The following is a 17852-nucleotide window of genomic DNA, read 5'->3' on the forward strand; positions in this document are numbered from 1 at the left end:
CACCGTGGGAAGTTTGCTTGTGTAAGATGTGAATAAACACTGTGCGACCGAACCCACGCCCGCCTGGTGACATCCCTCCTGTCCCAGGCCTTGGGCTCCAGTTGGGGTCGCAAGGCCGAGTCCGGTGTGAGCTCAGCTTCACAGTGTGGACAGAACCCCACTTTGGCCGTCCTTTACCTGCGGTGACCCCCCAAACACCTTGCTCGCTCCCCTGCTGGCCTCTTGAAGCTGCAGGTGGGTGTGTCCACGCCCTGACCAGCTCACTCCAGGACGGCAGGGTCTGTGCAGACTCGCCCTGCTGCCAGTGCAGGAAGCCGGGAGGATGGAAGGATTTGTGGGAGCCCCGTGTCCCCGGCTCCCCTATCTCCTGCCTCAAGAAGCCACATCATTGCCCGATTGCTGCCAACGGGTTTATTGTCCCCACAGCGGATCACATTTGATCCCTGATGCCCCCCACCCCCGCTCTGCAGGTTCACAATCTCCAGCTAAGGCTGCGGGGCCCCAAGGTCCTGCTCCAGCCGCTCACCCGCACAGGCTTTCCCAGGGCCTGGGCTTCTGCTAACGGTTTTGTCTTCTCGCTCCAGGCTGCAGGGCTGGGCCTGGGGCTTCCATCTGCACTGCCCCGGCCCCATGTGCCTGTGAGACCCCACAATGCCCCAGGGGGACTACCCCATGCCCATGTGTCCTCGGCAGCCTGTCCATCTACACAGGAGGGGGCAGGGAATCCCTCATTCAAATACTTCCCAAGTCCATTGCAGGTTCAAGGGGAGACGCCTCAGCACAGCCAGTGAGCTCCGGCAGCTCCAACGGCTCCGGCCTGGGGTCAACCCACTCAGCAGCAGCATCAACCGTTGGGGCCAGAACTCCAGGCACTAGGCCAGGAAGGGCCCAGGAACACCACTGACATGTCCAAGCCGGCAGGAACCAGCCCCGTCAAGCCAAGTTGTGGGCTGATCGGGGCCTGGGCTTGTGCCGGCCACAGACACCAGCACACCGGCCCCAGGCGCTGGCCATTTCGGGGACCATAAGGACCTGCTCAGGGCAGTTAAATGTTTCCAAATAAAAGACTTGTGTGGCCATTAGCCCATCACACACATACAAACACGCCACAAAACACCCCCTAAAAAAGGCCAGATCCTCAAAATCTGCGTTGTCACGCTAGATACTGAGATGTCTGGGCAGCAGGGAAGGCCTGAGGCCCCTGAGAAGGGTGAGGGAAGTGGCACTGGGACCCTGCCCCTGCGGCCCAGGCGTCCAGGGGGGTGGGCAGGTAGGGCCCGCAGTTCCTCTGCTGTCCTGTCCCCAGTGGCTGCAGTGTCCAGTGGCGCAGGGGCTGTCTGCAGGCTACACATCGTAGCGATCCGAGCTGTAGGTGTGCAGGTAGCCCTGCCGACTGTACTGGACGTGGGGGCTGTACTGGTGCCCCCCATGCTGCGGGAAGAGTGCACCCACGCCGTTGTGGGGCTTCTCCAGGGGGTGCTCCTTGCTGCCCAGGTCCCCTGTGGTGACAGGGAGCATGTGCTTCCGGGCCTGACTGGCATCGTACTTAGTCTGTGAGAAGGAGAGAGAATTGAGGCAAAGGACCCTGGGCTACCCCTCCAAGGCATGCCCTGACACCCCTCAGGGAAACCCCAGACACGCCTCCAAAAAGATCCTTTCCAGATGCCCCCTAGGACATGCCCCCATGTCCTGGCCTAGCCAGAGGGCAGGCGTGCAGGGGTGGGCGCCCTTCACCTTGTTGTACAGGAAGACCCCGAGGATGGCTGTCATCATGCCCAGGACATTGGTGCTGGTGACTGGGTTCCGAAGCATGAGGAGGGACACGGTGATGACCATGATTCTCTTGGTGGCATTGGCCACAGAGTAGCTGAGCGGGCTGATGAGGTTGAGGATACTGAAGGCGATGACATTCTGCGCGAAGTTGCAGAAGCCGCTAACAGCTAGCAGCAGCAGCGTCCAGGGCCACTGGGCCACCGAGGTCTGCAGCACAGCACATGCTCGTCACCCATCCTGAGGCACCTGCTGAGGGACGCATCTCCCCACGCCTTATACTGGGGCAACCTCAGAACCCCAGAATGGGGTGCCAAACCACCCAGGTCTCACCTGATGCCCACTGTCCCATCAACCACTACCAGGGGCCAGGGGTTTGGCCTGCAAACAGCTGCAGCCAACCGTGTGATGGGGGAAGGGAGGCCATGGGCTATGTGATGTCATGGAGTAGAGGACCGGAGCCAGATGCTGCCAGCCCTCAAGGGCCCAGCCTGCCCCAGTGACCAGCTCCAAGCCCTTTTGCAGCCAGGCCACAGCCCAGCAGCCACACGGGGATCCTGGCAGCACAGACCAGGCAAACCCCAACCTGAGCCAACTCCCCAGCCCGGAACCGGGTCCCACCAGACCCGGGCCAAGCTGCCTCAGCAAGCCTTCCTGGGGTGCCCGCGGGGACCCGAGCTGCGTGCAGGCTGCTGATCCATGGGGTCGGCCGCGCGCAAAGTCTAACCATGGGGAACGGGCAGGGGCCCGCTTGGCACAGAGATACCCCACACATGTAGGTGGAGGCCCAGTCAGCAGGCCTCGGGAGAAGGAAACCCATCCCTGGCACAAACACAAGATAGGGAAAACTGAGGGGGAGTGTCTGTAGGCGTGTCTGCACCAGAGTGCACACCTATGGTGTGCGCACGCGCATGTGCTCACTCATGTGCATGGGTGTGACTCTGAAATATGGCGGAGAGCCTGACCCCAAAAAGAACCAGGCCAGTTGTGAGCAGACATGAGGACCCTGCACCAGACGTGCCGCCTGCCAGGTGGCAGCTCAGCCACAAGGAGGGGACTGGAGCACAAGAGGGGCATGACGGGAGTGTCACAGGAGCAAGAGAAGTGGCAGCAGGGGAGAGGAGCGGCAGGAGTGTGAGAGGAGGGGGACGAGAAGGTGACAGAAGATGGCCCTCAGGTGACACAAGCCCACCATGAGCCCAGGGACCAGTCTGCAGAGTCCTTGCGGGCTGTGCCAGACGGACACCCTCAGCACAGACCATGCCTGAGCCATCATTGTCCCCTAGGGTGACCCGTATCTGCGGCGTCAGTGTCCACTCACCAGGTCGCTGCTGACCAGGAAGGCCGACAGATCCACCAGTACCCAGGTGGGGACCATAAAGAACACGGCGTGGCAGCCCAGGATGTTGAGGAGCCGCAGGTGGTGGATCCGTGAGTCCCGCAGTACCTGGGGGATGCTGGGTCAGCCCAAGGGGAGCCACAGGCCTGCCCTGCACACACTCTCCCTCCCCTCCCCGCTCCACCCCAGGGCACCTTCTTGGAGAAGATGTTCTGCAGGGAGAAGCAGAGCGTGGCGGCCAGGGCGCTGAGCAGCCCCCAAACGTCAAAGGACAGCTCAGTGACGGTGGCCAGCAGGACGCCGCTGATGATGGGGATGAGTGACAGGTACACCTGCGGGCGGGGGGGAGGGCGGGGGGGGGGCTGGGGACGGCTGCCAGAGCCAGGAACAGGCGAGGGAGGAGGGCAGGACTGGCATGCCCCAGACACTGGCGGTCTCGTGAGGAGCCGCAAGCCCCCATCCCCAGGACCGAGTCTGGACTCCCATCCCAGAACTTGGCTGAGAACCCCAGTCCCCGGGACAGAGCAGAGACCCCCAACCCTCAGGGGCTGAGACCCCAGATCCCCAGGACTGAGATGAGAACCCCAGCCCGCGGGGACGCCAAGATACCCCAGCACCTTCCCAGGTGACCCCACTGCTCGGGGCTCAGTCCACTCCCCACTCACTGGGCCTCGCCCCCAGCGGGAGCAGATCAGGGGGCACCTCCGGGGAGCCCCTTTCCGCAGATCCCGCCTCCGGCCCTCCCAAAGCAAGCACCGGGGTCCTTCTCACCCCGTCGCGGTGTGACTCAGGGCGGCGCGCCCAACCTCCACGACAGTGCCGGGACAACGTCCGGGACAACGGGACACCTGATAACCCCGTGACCTCAGTTCCCAGGTGACAGCCGGCATCCACGGGCGGCCCCCCCAGGCCTCCAGGGTGCATACTGACGGGGGTGGGGGCACCCTGGCAGCCCTGCGAGCAGCGCGCACAGGAGCCGCACGAGAGCGCCGGGCCGGAAGGGGCGCGTGGATGGATGGCCCGGCCCTGGGTTCCGCCCCGCAGCCCCAAGCGCAGGGAACCGGGAGGGCAGCAACCCACGAGTCGCGCACGAGCGCGGGGACCGGCACCCCGCAGCTGCCCCGCGGGCCGGGGCCACGTCAGCAGCGGGGGGCGGCACCCCGGCCGCGCGCCCGCGCCCCGCCCCTACCTTGGTGCTCTGCTTCTCCTTCATGATGAGCCGCGACAGCAGGACCACCCAGATGGGCATGGTGGCCTTGACTGCGGAGACAGGCGGGGCTCAGCAGCGCCCCCGCGCGCCCGCCCCCCGGCCGCCGCCCCGGCACCCACCGGTGTGCGCGTAGGACACCGGCACCTTCCAGATGCTGACGTGCGCCGACACGGACGCGAAGTACTTGCCGAAGGCCAGCGGCAGCACGTAGCGCGGGTAGAAGCGCGGGGGCAAGAGCGCGCCGGTCGCCGGGTGCGCGCCTGGCGCGGGGCCCGACACGGGCGGCGCGGGGGGCACGCGCCAGGCGCGCAGCAGCGGCGGGAGCCCCGCGCACAGCGCCAGGATGTGGCACAGCGACACGGTGACGGGGAACGGGAAGGCGCTGAGGATCACCTTGTTGACCACGTTGCCGCCCGCGCTCAGTGCGTACCAGAGCAGGCAGAGCGCGGCCACCCGCGCGCCCTCGCGCGCGCCGCCGCCCCCTGCGCCCGCCGCGCCCGCCGCCGCCGCCGCCGCCGCCATCCCGCCCGCCCGCGCCCGAGCGCCGCCCCGCGCCCGAGCGCCCGCCCGTCCGACGCCGGGGCCGCGCGGGGCGGGCCCGCCGCCCGCCACCGCCTCCCATTGGCCGCCGCCCGCGCGCGTCACCGCCGCGCGCCGCAGACGCACCAGCCCTCGACGCGCTTCCGGGGCAGGGCGGGTCCCGGAAGCGGAAGGAGGATGCAGACCTGCGGCCGAGCCAGGGCGACCCGGGGTTCCCGGGGCAGCAGTCCGAGTGGGCGGTGCGAGGGTTCGCCCGGCGGGGCCGGGGGTCGCGGGTCAAGCCCGAGGTCCTCTGCGGCCTGCAGTGGCGTGGCCGAGGGCCGGAGGTCGGAGCTGCGGGAGCAGCCGCTGAGGGCAGCGGCCGTGGCGAGTCTGTTGCCCTGAAATGACCTCGGGCTGCTCCCAGTCTCGTCCGGAGGGCGGCGGGCTGGGGGAAGGAATGTCGGAATCCCGTTAGAATCCCCCCATCACTGCTTGGCGCACTGCAAGGCGGCAGACAGCGACACTGGGGCACATCATCCTCTCACCCCACTGTGTTGGGCTGGACCACCTGGCCTGGCTACCCTGCTGCGAGCCTACAGCCTCCCGGCCCTGTGCACCCTGCACTAGGGCCACTGCTGCTGGGGGCACTCATCTGTGACATCCAGTACACGGGGGCAAGAAGGCACTCTCTCAGGGTGACACTGAATGGCCAGAGTTTCACATGTTACATGGCCTGGGACTTCTCTCTGGACTTGGGCGGCATCAGTTGGCAGGCAAAGCTGCACAGACAGGACTCCTGAAGGTCCCACAACCCCCTGGGCTGGTGAACGCGGGTTGCGGGGGAGGGGTGTCACTGTTTATGGGGCAAATGAGAAATGAGTCTCAGACTAGTTTGTGCAAATGGTTTTTTATTTCCACGTTTATATCACAAGATGTCCACTTACTGGACCAAATAGCAAAGTTGCTCCTTCTGCGTGCAGAGAACACAGAAGTCTAGGTACTGTACATTCACTAAGGCTCCTTGTTTATGTTGGGGAACCATAAGGCAAACGAATCTAAAGGAATGGTTACGAGTGTTCCAGCGCAGACAAGGCATAGCCCACAGAGGCCCACACACCAATAGCACCCACTTTGCTGTGTGTGGGGATGGCGGGGAGGGGCTCTAGAAAGATGGCTTTTCTAGAAGGGGGCACAGGAAAGGGAGGTAGGGGACAAAGGGTTCGAACAAACTAGGAGACATCCATCTCTGCGGCATTGCTTTGGAAATGGATGGAACTGAACTGAAAACAAATGTGTGGGTGCTATGGAGTGTGGGTCTGACCTCTGGCGCTGGGGGGACCCGCAGCAGGGGTTGCCAGCTGCCCTGCCGAAACCTGCCTGCAGCCTATCTGGGCCTGTCTGCCACTAGGGCTGTGCCTGCAGGTGCTGGGGGCTCTGCACCATGTCCACGTGGGGACGGACATTCGTTCCAGCTGGTCTGTGGTGGAGCTCTGAGCTCCCGGCCTGCCTTCCTGCCATGGGGCCTTCTTTGCCATCACGTTAGCAAACTGGTAGCAGCATTTCACAAAAGAAGTCTGAGGGAAGAGCACAGGCCCGGGCCGCCATCAGTCCAAGCAGACATAAGGCAGGATGTTGAGCCCACCCTCGTCCCCGTGCGGGTCAAGCGCGATGCACTGCGTCCAGTCGTACCAGTTACCCTGTGTGTCCCGACACCCATTCACCCCCGGCCATGGGCGGCCCTGCAGCCGCTCCACGTCGTCCAGGGTCACATCCCGCGTCAGCCCTGGGAGATGGACAGGCGGGCCAGGCGCGGGCTCCAGCACGTGAGGCTGGCGGGCATGGCGCCGGGCACTCTCCTCCTGACGCAGGTACTCGGCCATGAAGTGGTGAGCACCGGGGGTCTGGGCGCCCGACGAGGATAGCAGGCTGCTCTGCCGGCTCAGGTACGACTGGATCATCTCATTGCGCGACAGCTCCTTCCAGTTCGTCTGCTCGAAGGGGCTCTGCACGCTGCCCTTGGCCTCGGGCCCAGCCAGCTCTGTGCGGGGCTGCTCAGGGGACACAGGGCTGTCCGCCTGCGCGGGCTCTTTCTGGGTCAAAGGTCTGATCTGTCTTGTCATAGGGTCAAAGGTGAGCTTCCGCTCTTTTAACCGCACAGGCTTCACGCCTGCCTCGGCCCCCTGGCCGTCCAAGTTCACTGTGTAGTCGCGGGGCCGGTACCGCTTCTTCTTCCTGCTATCCAATCCGCTGCCCCCGCAGGACGAGGCTGCGTCACTGTCCACTTTGGAGGAGTCTGGGGAAAAGCCGGCCCGGGGCAGAAGGGGCTCGGCGGCAGTGGGCGGCAGCCGTGGGTGGCCTTCGGGATGCTCCAGGCAGCGCACAGGGCTCTCGGCACTGGGCAGCAGCTCGAGCCGGCGCACGGGGGGCGTGGATGGATAGGCTGATGGCAGCGGGGATGGCACCTGCAAGACTGTGTCAAGTGCCTGTGACCGCAGTGCAGGGCTGGACAGGCGGCCCTTGGATGTGTAGGGACTCCGTTGCCGCGCTGGGCCCTCGTGCCTTGAGTTCCGGGGGCTGAAGGAGCAGCGAGGCAGCCCCTTTGGGTGAGGCAGCCCGGGGGCGAGGTCCACGCGGTCCAGCTGCAGTGCGGCCCTGGTCTGCAGGCAGGGCCCTGGGGGCTGGCCCAGACCTGGGGAGCTGGTGTGTGGCCGCACGGTGTTGACTGGGATCTTACCCCCTGCCGACTCACCCTCACCAGCCTCCAGGCGGCTGACCTCAGGGCCCAGGTGCCCACTGCCGTCCTGGGGCCCGGAGCAGCTCTCTGGGCTGCTGCCGATACCGTTGGTGGGGAGAGGGGAGGAATTGGGGACCAAGGGTTCGTGGCTGGCTTTGGAGACCTTGGGAGGGGCCACCGGGAACCCGAGGTCACGCTGGTCCCCACGGCGCTTGCGGGTGCCCAGCCGGTCCAGGCGCGGCCCCGGCAGTCTCTGGATGTCGTTGCGGCTCCTCAGGTCATGGAGGCCCTTGGCTGTGCCAGCGGCCCCCACGTCAGGCCGACAGTTGTGTGCACCCCCGTTGGCCGAGCCTGGGGCGCTGGCCAGTCCCCGCATGGCCACCTCAGCCTGAGGCGCGGGCTCGATGAGCTTCTGCCAGCTCCGCAGCAGCTTCTTGGCCCTGCGCGCCAGCTCCTCATTCTGTGTCTTCTTGCGCACATCGTTGATGAGCTTGCCCAGTCGTGTCTCCTGTGGCACAGTCCACACACACGCTGAGCGCATGATAAGTACATTCACATATACCTAGCCCCCAGCACACACACGCACACACAGAGGCCCAGGCCCCAGCACACATACGAACACACAGAGGCCCAGCCCCCAGCACACGCACATGCACACACACAGCCCAGCCTCCAGAACACACACATACACACACACAGCCTAGTCCCCAGCATGCGCACACACGCACACACAGCCCAGCCCCCAGCACATACACATAGACGCACGCGCGCGCGCACACACACACACACACACACACACACACACACACAGCCCAGATCCCAGCACACACAAGCTGAACCCCAGCAGCAGGTGGCCAGCACTCACCTCTAGCGCCTCTTTGGTGATGGGGAACCTCTCCAGGCTGGAGATGACGTCCAGCACCGCCACCATGTTCCGGATCTGCAAGGTAAGAGCAAGACCATATCACAGACTATAGGGACTAATCACTCAGCGCAGCCCAGACATGACCAAGCTAAGCAGGGCCCCTTCACAGTTGTGGGCAGTGTCATCCACTTCTGGGTCTCTCTGCAGTGCATGGTGCCCTAGAAGGACATATAGTAACAGTGCTGCAGTTCCACTGAGACATCTGGAGCGGGACACATGCTCTGAAGGTTGTCTCTTCCAACCCCTGGACCCCAACGCAGGTGGTGCCAGCTGCATCCACAGCCGCCAACACAGGGTGCTCATAGGGCTGAGACTTCCCAGATCCTAGAGTTGCACCGATCTCCCCCCCACCTATGCCAAGCCCACGTGGCTGCAGTCACAGGTGCCTGGCCCTGTGGGAGCACAGGGGCCTCGGGACAGGAGCTGTTCTACCTAGGGTATTGGGCAGCAGGTGCCGGAGACTGGGGCACAGGGGGAGGAGGGCTGGGCTGGGACACCCAGAACCAGCACTGAGACAGCTTGGAGGCTCGGTGACTCCAGGCCAGGCAGCTGCACTGGGCATCAGGGACAGCAGCAGGAGCCAGGCCAGAGCTCCAAGCTTCAGCGGTTGCATGTGTCCTGGGAAGTCCGTGGGGGAGGCTTCCAAAGACCTCAAGGACCTGTGCTGGGTCCCGCCCACAAGCGTCCTCACCCAGAAGGCCCAGTCCTGGGTAGCCTAACGGGGCAGCACCACCCTGCTTCCTTGGCAAAATCAGAGCCTTGTGGAAGCCCAGAAAGCCCCAGGACAGGGAGCAGTAGATGGCAAGAGAATATCCCAGGTGAGCAGCCCATGCTGGGCAACCCACAGGCCCCCTACCCTCTCCAGGCACCAGTTGACAACACCTCATGGACAACAGAGGCTCTTCTCCCGCCTCTTGCAAACACCCCCAACATGGCCAGTTTACGGAGAAGCACTGAGGCTGCAGAGCAGCAGTCAGAAAACTCTGAGGCAAACAAATGTGGCAGCTTATAGACCACATGCGCTAGGTCAACCCTCAGCCAAGGAAGGCCCAGCACAAACAATGCACAGGTACCCACATATACACACGGGCTAACACAGGCACACACACGTATGCACACTCACAGCCCTGGAGCCAACCCCACAAGCAGAGTGAGATAGGATGATACTTCCTGGCAGGGCCTGGGGGCCACACAGGCCTGTTAAGTCCTTGCTGAAAAAGGGCAGATGCGGGCTTACCACCACTGGAAATCTCTGCTCTTCTAAAGATGCCCCCGAGATGATCAGGCTGGCATGGACACAGAGGCCAAATGCTCCAAGGAAGGACAGGCGCCTTCACCTCAGGAAGGCGTCCTTCCAATCATTAACTAGGCAGGAGCCAGGGAACGGGCAAAGGATGGGATCGGGCTTCACATCTCCACTGACGAGATAAGCTCAGCAAACAGACACCTTGCACACGTGCTCACACTGCTCGGCAGCGGGCACACTGCCGCAGCTCAGGCGCCCACCTGAGACAAGCACCAGGAAAGCCACCCATCCCAGGGCCACCTGGGGGATCTTAATCCCACTTCATGAGCTTCTCCACCTTCCTGTGAGCACTGGGGAGAGGACTAAAACACCTGGACTTCACAAAACTGAGGGTGGGCACTGACCCACTTCTTCCACAGGCTGGGCCCTCACCTCACTGTGTCACCACACTCAGAACCAACCCCTGACCCCTCCTACCTGTCTCTCTGTTCACAGTCCAGCACATTCAGAACCACACAGTGCCTGGTCTCTTCATCATCTCATTCACTGACCCAGGCACAGGCCTGCCCAGAGCTGCCCTCACCCGGTGCAGACTCAAGGCCTGCAGCTGCTTCCGGGCGCCAGGAAGGAGTTGGAGGGCCTCAGCATAGGAGAGGACCAGCCCTGCCACCAAGGGGCCCTTCCAGGGGACACAGCTCACCTCACCACCTCATGCCCCAACTGGACACTGGAGCAGGCCCCGCGGCCCAGGGAAGACACTTGTGTCCCACCACCTGCAGGGAGAGTTGGAGGCCAGGGGACTCTGGCTGGGGGCAGCGAAGCAGCCGGGAGGAGGGGGTTTCTCTCCGTGAGCAGCAGCTGCAGCAGGGGCTGGACAAAGTACAAGGTGGCGGCCGAGGCCCACAGGAAAGAGCCCACGCTCGCAATCGTTTCTGGGTTCCGGCTGCAGACCAGTGGCGCCCCTCTCTGCAGGCTGAGAGGTGCTGGGCAGGTTCACCTGGCCAGCCATGGCTACTCAGACTCTCTGCGAGGGCCCGGCTCAGCCCCTCTCCCATTTCCTCAGCCTCAGACTCAGCCAACGGCTCAAACTTTCCCAGGCTCTGATAGGGTCCACTAGCCACACCGACCAATCCGCAGCTAGGACAATACCGTCCCCTGATTGGCTAGTCCCAGGCACTCCCCATCCAATGAGCTGGGGCGGGCCGGGGGGGCGGGGCGAAGGACCGCAGGGACGGGGAAGAGCGGCCCCGCGAACCACTGCAGGGGCACGCCGGTTCCCTCTGCTACGCCGCTCCTCCAGCTATGACTGGCCCTGCATAGCGAGTGGACAGCCGGAAGGCAGGCGTCCCAGAGACTGCTGCACCGCGAGGGTGTCACTCCCGGGGAAAGCCCTGGAGATCAGACGGACTCAAGGACAACAGGGGCCAGAGCCACAGGCACTGCCCTAGTGCCCAGGGGCTGAGGACCCTCCTGACCCAAAAAGAGGTCGAGGGGACTCCAACAGGGGTGGCCTCCCGCTGATCACGAAGCCCCAGTCTGCTGGCCAGCCTGCAGCAGATTCACACCACAGCGCTTCCCCCTCCACTCACTTCCCGGTTCTGTAGCTGGGTCACCACCGCTCAGCAGAGGACACACATACCCCTCATCTCCACCCAGCGCTCACCAGGGAGCACAGGGACAGGCCTCATCCTGGCTGTACCCCACGGCAGCACCTGCCTTGCAGTGTGATGCATGCTGCTGCTGGGGGCCCCAGGAACCCAGCAGCGAGAGAGCACTCACTAGGGCCCTACCACCCCACCCCATGGGGGAGGCTAAGTCAGGAGTGGAAGTGCAGGCAGAGACTCACCCCTCCCTCCCTGCACCTGCACCTGCACCTGCACAGGTGCCTGCCCTAGGGTACCCAAGCATGACCACAGACCCACTTGCAGCCTTCCTGGCTCTCCAGGCCTGGCGCAGCACACCCCCAACAGCTGGAGGCCCAGCAGGACACTGAGTTCCCAGCTAAGTGTGCACCCCCCCATCCCCAGAGAAGTCTTGGGATGGCCTGCAGGCCAGGAGCCTCATGCCTTAACTACACAGTTCCACCCAGAGCAGACCATTTGCTGAGGTCACCCTCCTCCAAGTCACAGAACCCGGGACCCATGGGCCCAGAGAGGGGGCATTTCCCTTGTACACAGCCAACCTGGGTTTGATCCCAGGCACCCCATAGGGTCCCCCGAGCCCACCAGGAGTGATCCCTGAGCACAGAGTCAGGAGTTAGTCCTGAGCACCACCAGGTGTGCACCCTCACCCCAAATAAAAAGAACCATGAGAAGCCAGGTCAAGCCTGGGGGGGTCCAGCCAAAGGCTATAGACATGGTGATAAATCTGAAAGCCAGCTCTGACCGCAGTCCAGCACTCCCGGCCAAGCCTGCCTGGGAGAGCCACCAGGGCAAAACGAATCCCAAGGCCAAGGTCAAGGGCTTGAGCGGGCTGGGGACAGCCCCCAGCCCTTCTGGAAGCCTGATGTCTGTCCCCTCCAGCCCCATGTGCCGGAGGGCAAGAGCTTGCCAACCACTCTGGTAGACAGAGTCCCCTCACTCCAAAGACAAGCCTTGAGGACTGCAGAGGCATGTCTGGGGCAGGTCTGGGCTGAAGGCCCAGGGACACTCTGTGACTGAAAGCTCCTGTACCACAGTGACCCAGCCATCTGGTCCCTGGTGCCCCCAGTTCAGATGTGTCACAGCACACCAAGGGGTACCCCTTGCAAGTACCTGTGTGACCTGCCGGGAGGAGTCAGGACAACAGTGCCCACCCCAAGAAGGCTGTGGGGACGCTAACGGGGCAGAGAGCGGGGTGGGAAGCACATGGCCCCACAGTATGAGGTGTGGCAGCAGTAGTCTGGGCTGGGACACACAAGAAGTCTTTGGTGCATGCAGACATCCGCGACTCCACCAAGCCATGCCCTCCCAACAGGGCCCAATGCGACCCTGGTGACAACGCAGGCTGGAGGCCCTCAGCCGGGGTCCCAGACAGACGCACTTCCAGAAAGGACGCACGCTATGGGTGTCCAGGGCATGGTTTGCAGCCACCCTGCTAAGCCATGGTTTGCTAAGCCACCCTGACAACACGCTGGTGGGCCCCAGGATGGGGAAGAGGAGCCTGAGAGTCCAACACAGGGAGGATATAGTCAGTGCAGCCACTGCAGCCACTAGTCAGCACAGCCACCAGTCAGCATAGCCACAGCCGCCACAGCCAATGCAGCCACAGCAAGCACCAAACCACAGCAGCCACACAGCCACCAAAGCCAGAGTAGCCACCACAGCCGCCACCACATCCACTGTAGCCAAAGCAGTCACCACAGCATAAACACAGCAGCCAGACCAGGGTCCACAGTGTACCCAACTCAGGCACTGGCACACTGCCCCCACATGCAACATATGAGGCCCACAGTCCCCCTACATGTGCGGCTACGTGCCATGACTATGGACACACTGGAGAAACAGACAGCAGAGCCTTCAGGGCCATTTGGGGATCCATCGCGAGACCCACTGCATGCCCAGCCTCCATCCCCAACCCCCAGGAGGCAGCTCTTCCCACTGAGAGGTTCTGCTGTGGAGTAGGATCTGTACACGGAAAGCATCACCATCACCACTGACACCTCCAAGAAGAGGATATGCCAGCACAAGCTTCTGCCAGGTCTCACCACCATGCAGTGATGGCACCAACCCCATGGCACCGCAAGAAGTGCCACTCCAGACACCCAGTCAGGCCTCCTGGCCACCCCCTAGTCAAAGCAGTCTGAAATCCACGGCAACTGAGACACTGGGTCAGCCCCAACTCCCACAGCAGACACAGCACCTGCAGGAGGATGCCTGGGCACAGCACAGAGACACCACGCCCAAAGGGACAAGGACACACTTCTGACCAGCGCCATCAGTCGCAGCCATCCCTGCAAAACCTGCACCTAGCCCAGGGAAGGGCCCAGGCTCAGGGCCTGGTCCAGGTCACCCGCTGATGAGGCTCCACGGGCACCTGCTATGTTCTGCTCAGTCGCACACGGCGCCTGGCCCAGGCCCCAGCTCCGCACAACATCCCGTCCCTGGCCTCTGCAGCAGCCTGTGGAAGGGGGGACGTCTTCTGCCAGGGTATGGATATGGGGTACAAAGCAGTTCCTGCCTCAGGCCCAGAGGAAAACCCCGGAGCCTGGAGAAGAGCACCTGCACCTGCACCTGCTCCATCGCGCACACGTGCTGCCAGAGCCCAGCTGCGAATCGGCACCGGCACCGTAGGCCTGTCTGTGGAGGGGAGTCACGCCATGCCTCTTCTCCTCGGCTTCACTCAGGAACCAGCTAATTCCAGGGCGAGCTCCTCACCACTGTCCCCGTTTCTCTTACACCAGCACCTGAGATATGTGTCAGTGAGCTCCCCAAAGCGAACTCGGCACTGGGCAGGGCATGGGGTGGAGCCACCAGGGAACCCCTGCTTTCACCTGCATCTTGGCCAACACTGGGCTCTAGGCAGGCCACAAATGCCAGGAGCAGAGGGGTCACAGGAGCACTTACACTTCCCTGCGGTCTTTAAACATGCTGCCACATACATATCCGCCAGGGAGCACACGCTGTCATACATACACCATGGAGGGATGACAGACACATGTCTCACAGAGCAGGTGCTGTCACACATACACAGACCACTCAGTAGGAGCTGTCACATACACCCCACAGAGCAGGCACTGCCACACTCGTGCCAGAGCAGGTGCCACATACACACCACAGAGCAGATGCTGCCACATACATGCCACAGAGCAGATGCTGCCACATACATGTCACAGAGCAGGCACTGCCACGTACACACAGAACAGGTGCTGACACATACACAACAGAGCAGGCACTCTTATAACGCACCAGCCACAAAACACGCACTGCCACACATGCACCTGCAACAGAGCCAAGTGCTGTCATATACCTGCCACAGTGCAGGCACTGTCACACACCCATCTCAGCAGGTAATGTCACACACGCACCCACCACAGAGCGGGCACTGTTACACACAGACACACACACACTTCTGAACAGGTGCTGTCACACACAGAAGTGCCACAGAGCAGATGCTGTCATACATGCAACCACCACAGCGCAGGTGTTGTCATACATGCACATGTCAGAGCTAGCGATGTCATACACACCTGCCACAGAGTCGAGCACTGTCATACACACACCCTCCACAGAACACACACTGCCACACACATACCATAGGAGCTGTTACACCTGCCACAGAGCAGGTGCTGTCATACATGCACCCGCCAGGACACACACACACACACACACACAGTCACATATGCACCTGCCAGAGCAGGAGCTGTTACACCTGCCTCAGAGCAAGCACTGTCACACACCACCGCCACAGAGCAGGCACTATCATACACGTACCCACCACAGCATAAGTGGTTTTGTGCACACACACACAGACACACACACACACCAGAGCAGGCACTGTCACACACATGCCTGCCACAGAACATGCACTGCCACACAAGCATCCGCCACAGAGCAGGCACTGTCACACAAGCACCCACCACAGCATAGATGCTACCTCACACACACACTAGAGCAGGCACTGTCACACACGAACCCAACACAGAACACACACTGCCATACATGCACCTGCCACAGAGCAGGCACAGTCACACACACACCTACCACAGCACAGATGTTGTCTCTCTCACACACACACAAGCAGCCTCTCTCTCTCTCTCTCTCTCTCTCTCACACACACACACACACACACACACGCACCCACCAGAGAGTAGGCACTGTCACACACACCCACCACGGAGCAAATGGTGTCACACACACGAGTCACAGAACACACACTGCCACACATGCAGCCGCCTGAGCAGTACTGTCACACACACGTGCCACAGAACACGCACTGCCGCACAACCAGAGCACAGGCCACAGACCGTGAGAAGGCGAAGTGTGCGGTCCACGAGGAAAGCGGTGGGATGGGCCCCCCGGAAGGGCCCCCCCCCCGCCTTCCCCTGCGCGACCCTGGCCCCTCTGGGTGGCACTTGGGTCAGGGGCCCCGTCTCGGCGCGCAGCACTCGGGGAAGGCCACCTGCTGACAACAGCCACAGCGACACACGGTCGGGGGTCTGTGCGCACCCCGCGGCCCCTAGGCAGCCCATCCCGGGGCGGCGGGTCGTGGGGGGGGGCGGCCCGCAGCACGGGGCGCACTTCCCGCGGCCGCCCCCACACACAGCCGGGCCTGGGGCAGCGGGAAGTCCCGGCCACCGGCGCCCCGTGCGCGGCGGGCCGGGGACAAAGGCGCCATCGCCACGCCCGGCCCACCGGCCACGGCCACCGCGGAGGGGCCCGCGGGGCGCCGGGACCCCGCACCGGCTGAAGCCCGGCCTCTCGGACCCGGCCCCCCGCGCACGCGGGTGCCCGGGGGTTGCAGGGAGCCCCCGGCCGCTCCCTCGACCCCGGCCGCGCGCGAGCCGCGGCCTCCCGGACCGCCGCCGCCGGGCTGCCCGCCTGGGCCCGGCGCGGGCGCGGGGGGCGCGGGGCCGGCGTGGCAGCGGGGGCCACGGCGAGGAGGGCGCGCGGGGGGCGGTCACTTACGTTGCTCTGGGGGTCGATGGCCTGCAGCAGCCGGTCCCTCATCTGCTGCGGGGACGCCGGAGCCGCTGTCATTGCCTGCGCGAGGCGGGGGGGAGCGGCCGGGCCGGCGGGCTGAGGCGGGGGCCGCGGGTCACTCGCTCGCCGGCCGCGGGGCGCGGGGCCTCATGGTCCCCGCGGCGCCGGGGGAGGGGAGGGCGCGCGGGGGGGCGGGAAGGGGCCCGGGGCGCCGCCGCCGCCGCCGCACCGCCAGGAGGGGCCGCCGGAGCCTCCGCCGCCACCGCCGCCGCCTCGAGAACCAAACTCCAGTGAGCGGCCCCGCGCGGAGCACCCTGGGAAAGCCGCGCCGCACGCAGCGTCGGCGCCACGCTGAGGAGATTGGGAGACGGGGCGGGGCCGGGAGCCCGGCGAGGGGCGGGGCCTCGACGTGCCCCACCCCACCCCTTAGCGCAGGCGCGCGCAGGCGCCTTGACCGGCCGCGCGCGCCCCGCCCCGCCGCCCGCGCTGGGGCGGCCGTTGGGAGACGGTTGGGCGGGGCAACGGCTCCGGCTCAGACCCCGCCCCCGGCGCGCGTGCGGACGCGCGAGCTCGGTGTACCCCCCCCGCCGCGCCCGCCCCGTCCCGAGGGCGCCCGCTCGCCGGGGGCCTGGAGGGTGGCCCGCTGTGCATCGGGAGACGGGCACTGTCTGTGGCCCCCACCTACGGGAATCCCTCCCTGAACATCCTCCCCTCCCTCCTAGGGACACCCCTGTAGAGAAGCGCGAGCGGGAGAAACTGAGGCCAAGGCCAGCCAGACCCGGAATAGTTGCATCGCTTTCTCTCATTGCACTCCCCTTTCTGACTGACAGCGCAGATCTTGCCTTGCACGTGGCCCACTTCCGCCAGAAGTAAATCCTGAATACCACCAGGTGTGGCCCCAAAATACACAAAAGGAACCTCCTGGTGAGAAGGGTCGAGGATCAGTAGTCATGACTTCCGGGAAAAGCACCTTTTTCCTCCAATTTACGGAAAACGCAATGATGGTGAGCCGCACCCAGGCTGCTGAGGGGCTGCTCCTGGTTCCCTGGTTAAGGCTTGCTCTGGGAGATGGCTGAGGAACCACGTGGTGGCGCCAGGGATGGAACCATGCTCCACCGTGCTCAAAACATGAGTTTAATCCCTCGATTAAATCTCTCAGCCCAAATGACTCGATTTTTGTTGGTTTGGTTTTGGGCCACACCCAGCAATGCTCGGGTTAATCCTGGCTCTGCACTCAAGGATCACTCCTGGTGGTGCTCAGAGGGTCCTGTTGGATGCTGGGGATTGAAGCCCCATCAGTCTTGAGCTAAGCAAACACCCTCCTCACTGGACTATCGCTCTGCCCACCCACACCCCCAGTTGTTTTTATAGAAACCACAGTTATTGGAGTTCGGGGGTCCCCATAGCGACTCCCACAGTGGTACTGTAGAATGGGGTGACACATGGTAGCCAGGACAACACCCAGGGTCGGACATATATCCTAGGC

At 63.7% G+C, this 17852-nt stretch overlaps 2 protein-coding genes across 2 annotated transcripts; both read right to left on the reverse strand.

Moving 5' to 3' along the window:
* Positions 1 to 392: 392 nt before the first annotated feature.
* On the reverse strand, positions 393 to 4841 carry SLC35E1 (solute carrier family 35 member E1). The gene is made up of 6 exons (XM_004616880.2): positions 4439 to 4841; positions 4299 to 4369; positions 3304 to 3441; positions 3092 to 3217; positions 1735 to 1980; positions 393 to 1551 (listed from the first exon to the last, which is right to left on the reverse strand). The coding sequence occupies exons 1-6, from the start codon at positions 4839 to 4841 to the stop codon at positions 1345 to 1347; spliced, it is 1191 nt and encodes a 396-aa protein (XP_004616937.2). The 3' UTR covers positions 393 to 1344.
* An 86-nt stretch (positions 4842 to 4927) lies between these two features.
* MED26 (mediator complex subunit 26) lies at positions 4928 to 16626 on the reverse strand. The gene is made up of 3 exons (XM_055128874.1): positions 16352 to 16626; positions 8441 to 8515; positions 4928 to 8083 (listed from the first exon to the last, which is right to left on the reverse strand). Exons 1-3 carry the CDS (start codon positions 16421 to 16423, stop codon positions 6446 to 6448), a joined length of 1785 nt encoding a protein of 594 aa, XP_054984849.1. The 5' UTR covers positions 16424 to 16626; the 3' UTR covers positions 4928 to 6445.
* Positions 16627 to 17852: the final 1226 nt, after the last annotated feature.

The sequence above is a fragment of the Sorex araneus genome, chromosome 2 (assembly GCF_027595985.1).
Source record: "Sorex araneus isolate mSorAra2 chromosome 2, mSorAra2.pri, whole genome shotgun sequence".
NCBI lineage: Eukaryota > Metazoa > Chordata > Mammalia > Eulipotyphla > Soricidae > Sorex > Sorex araneus.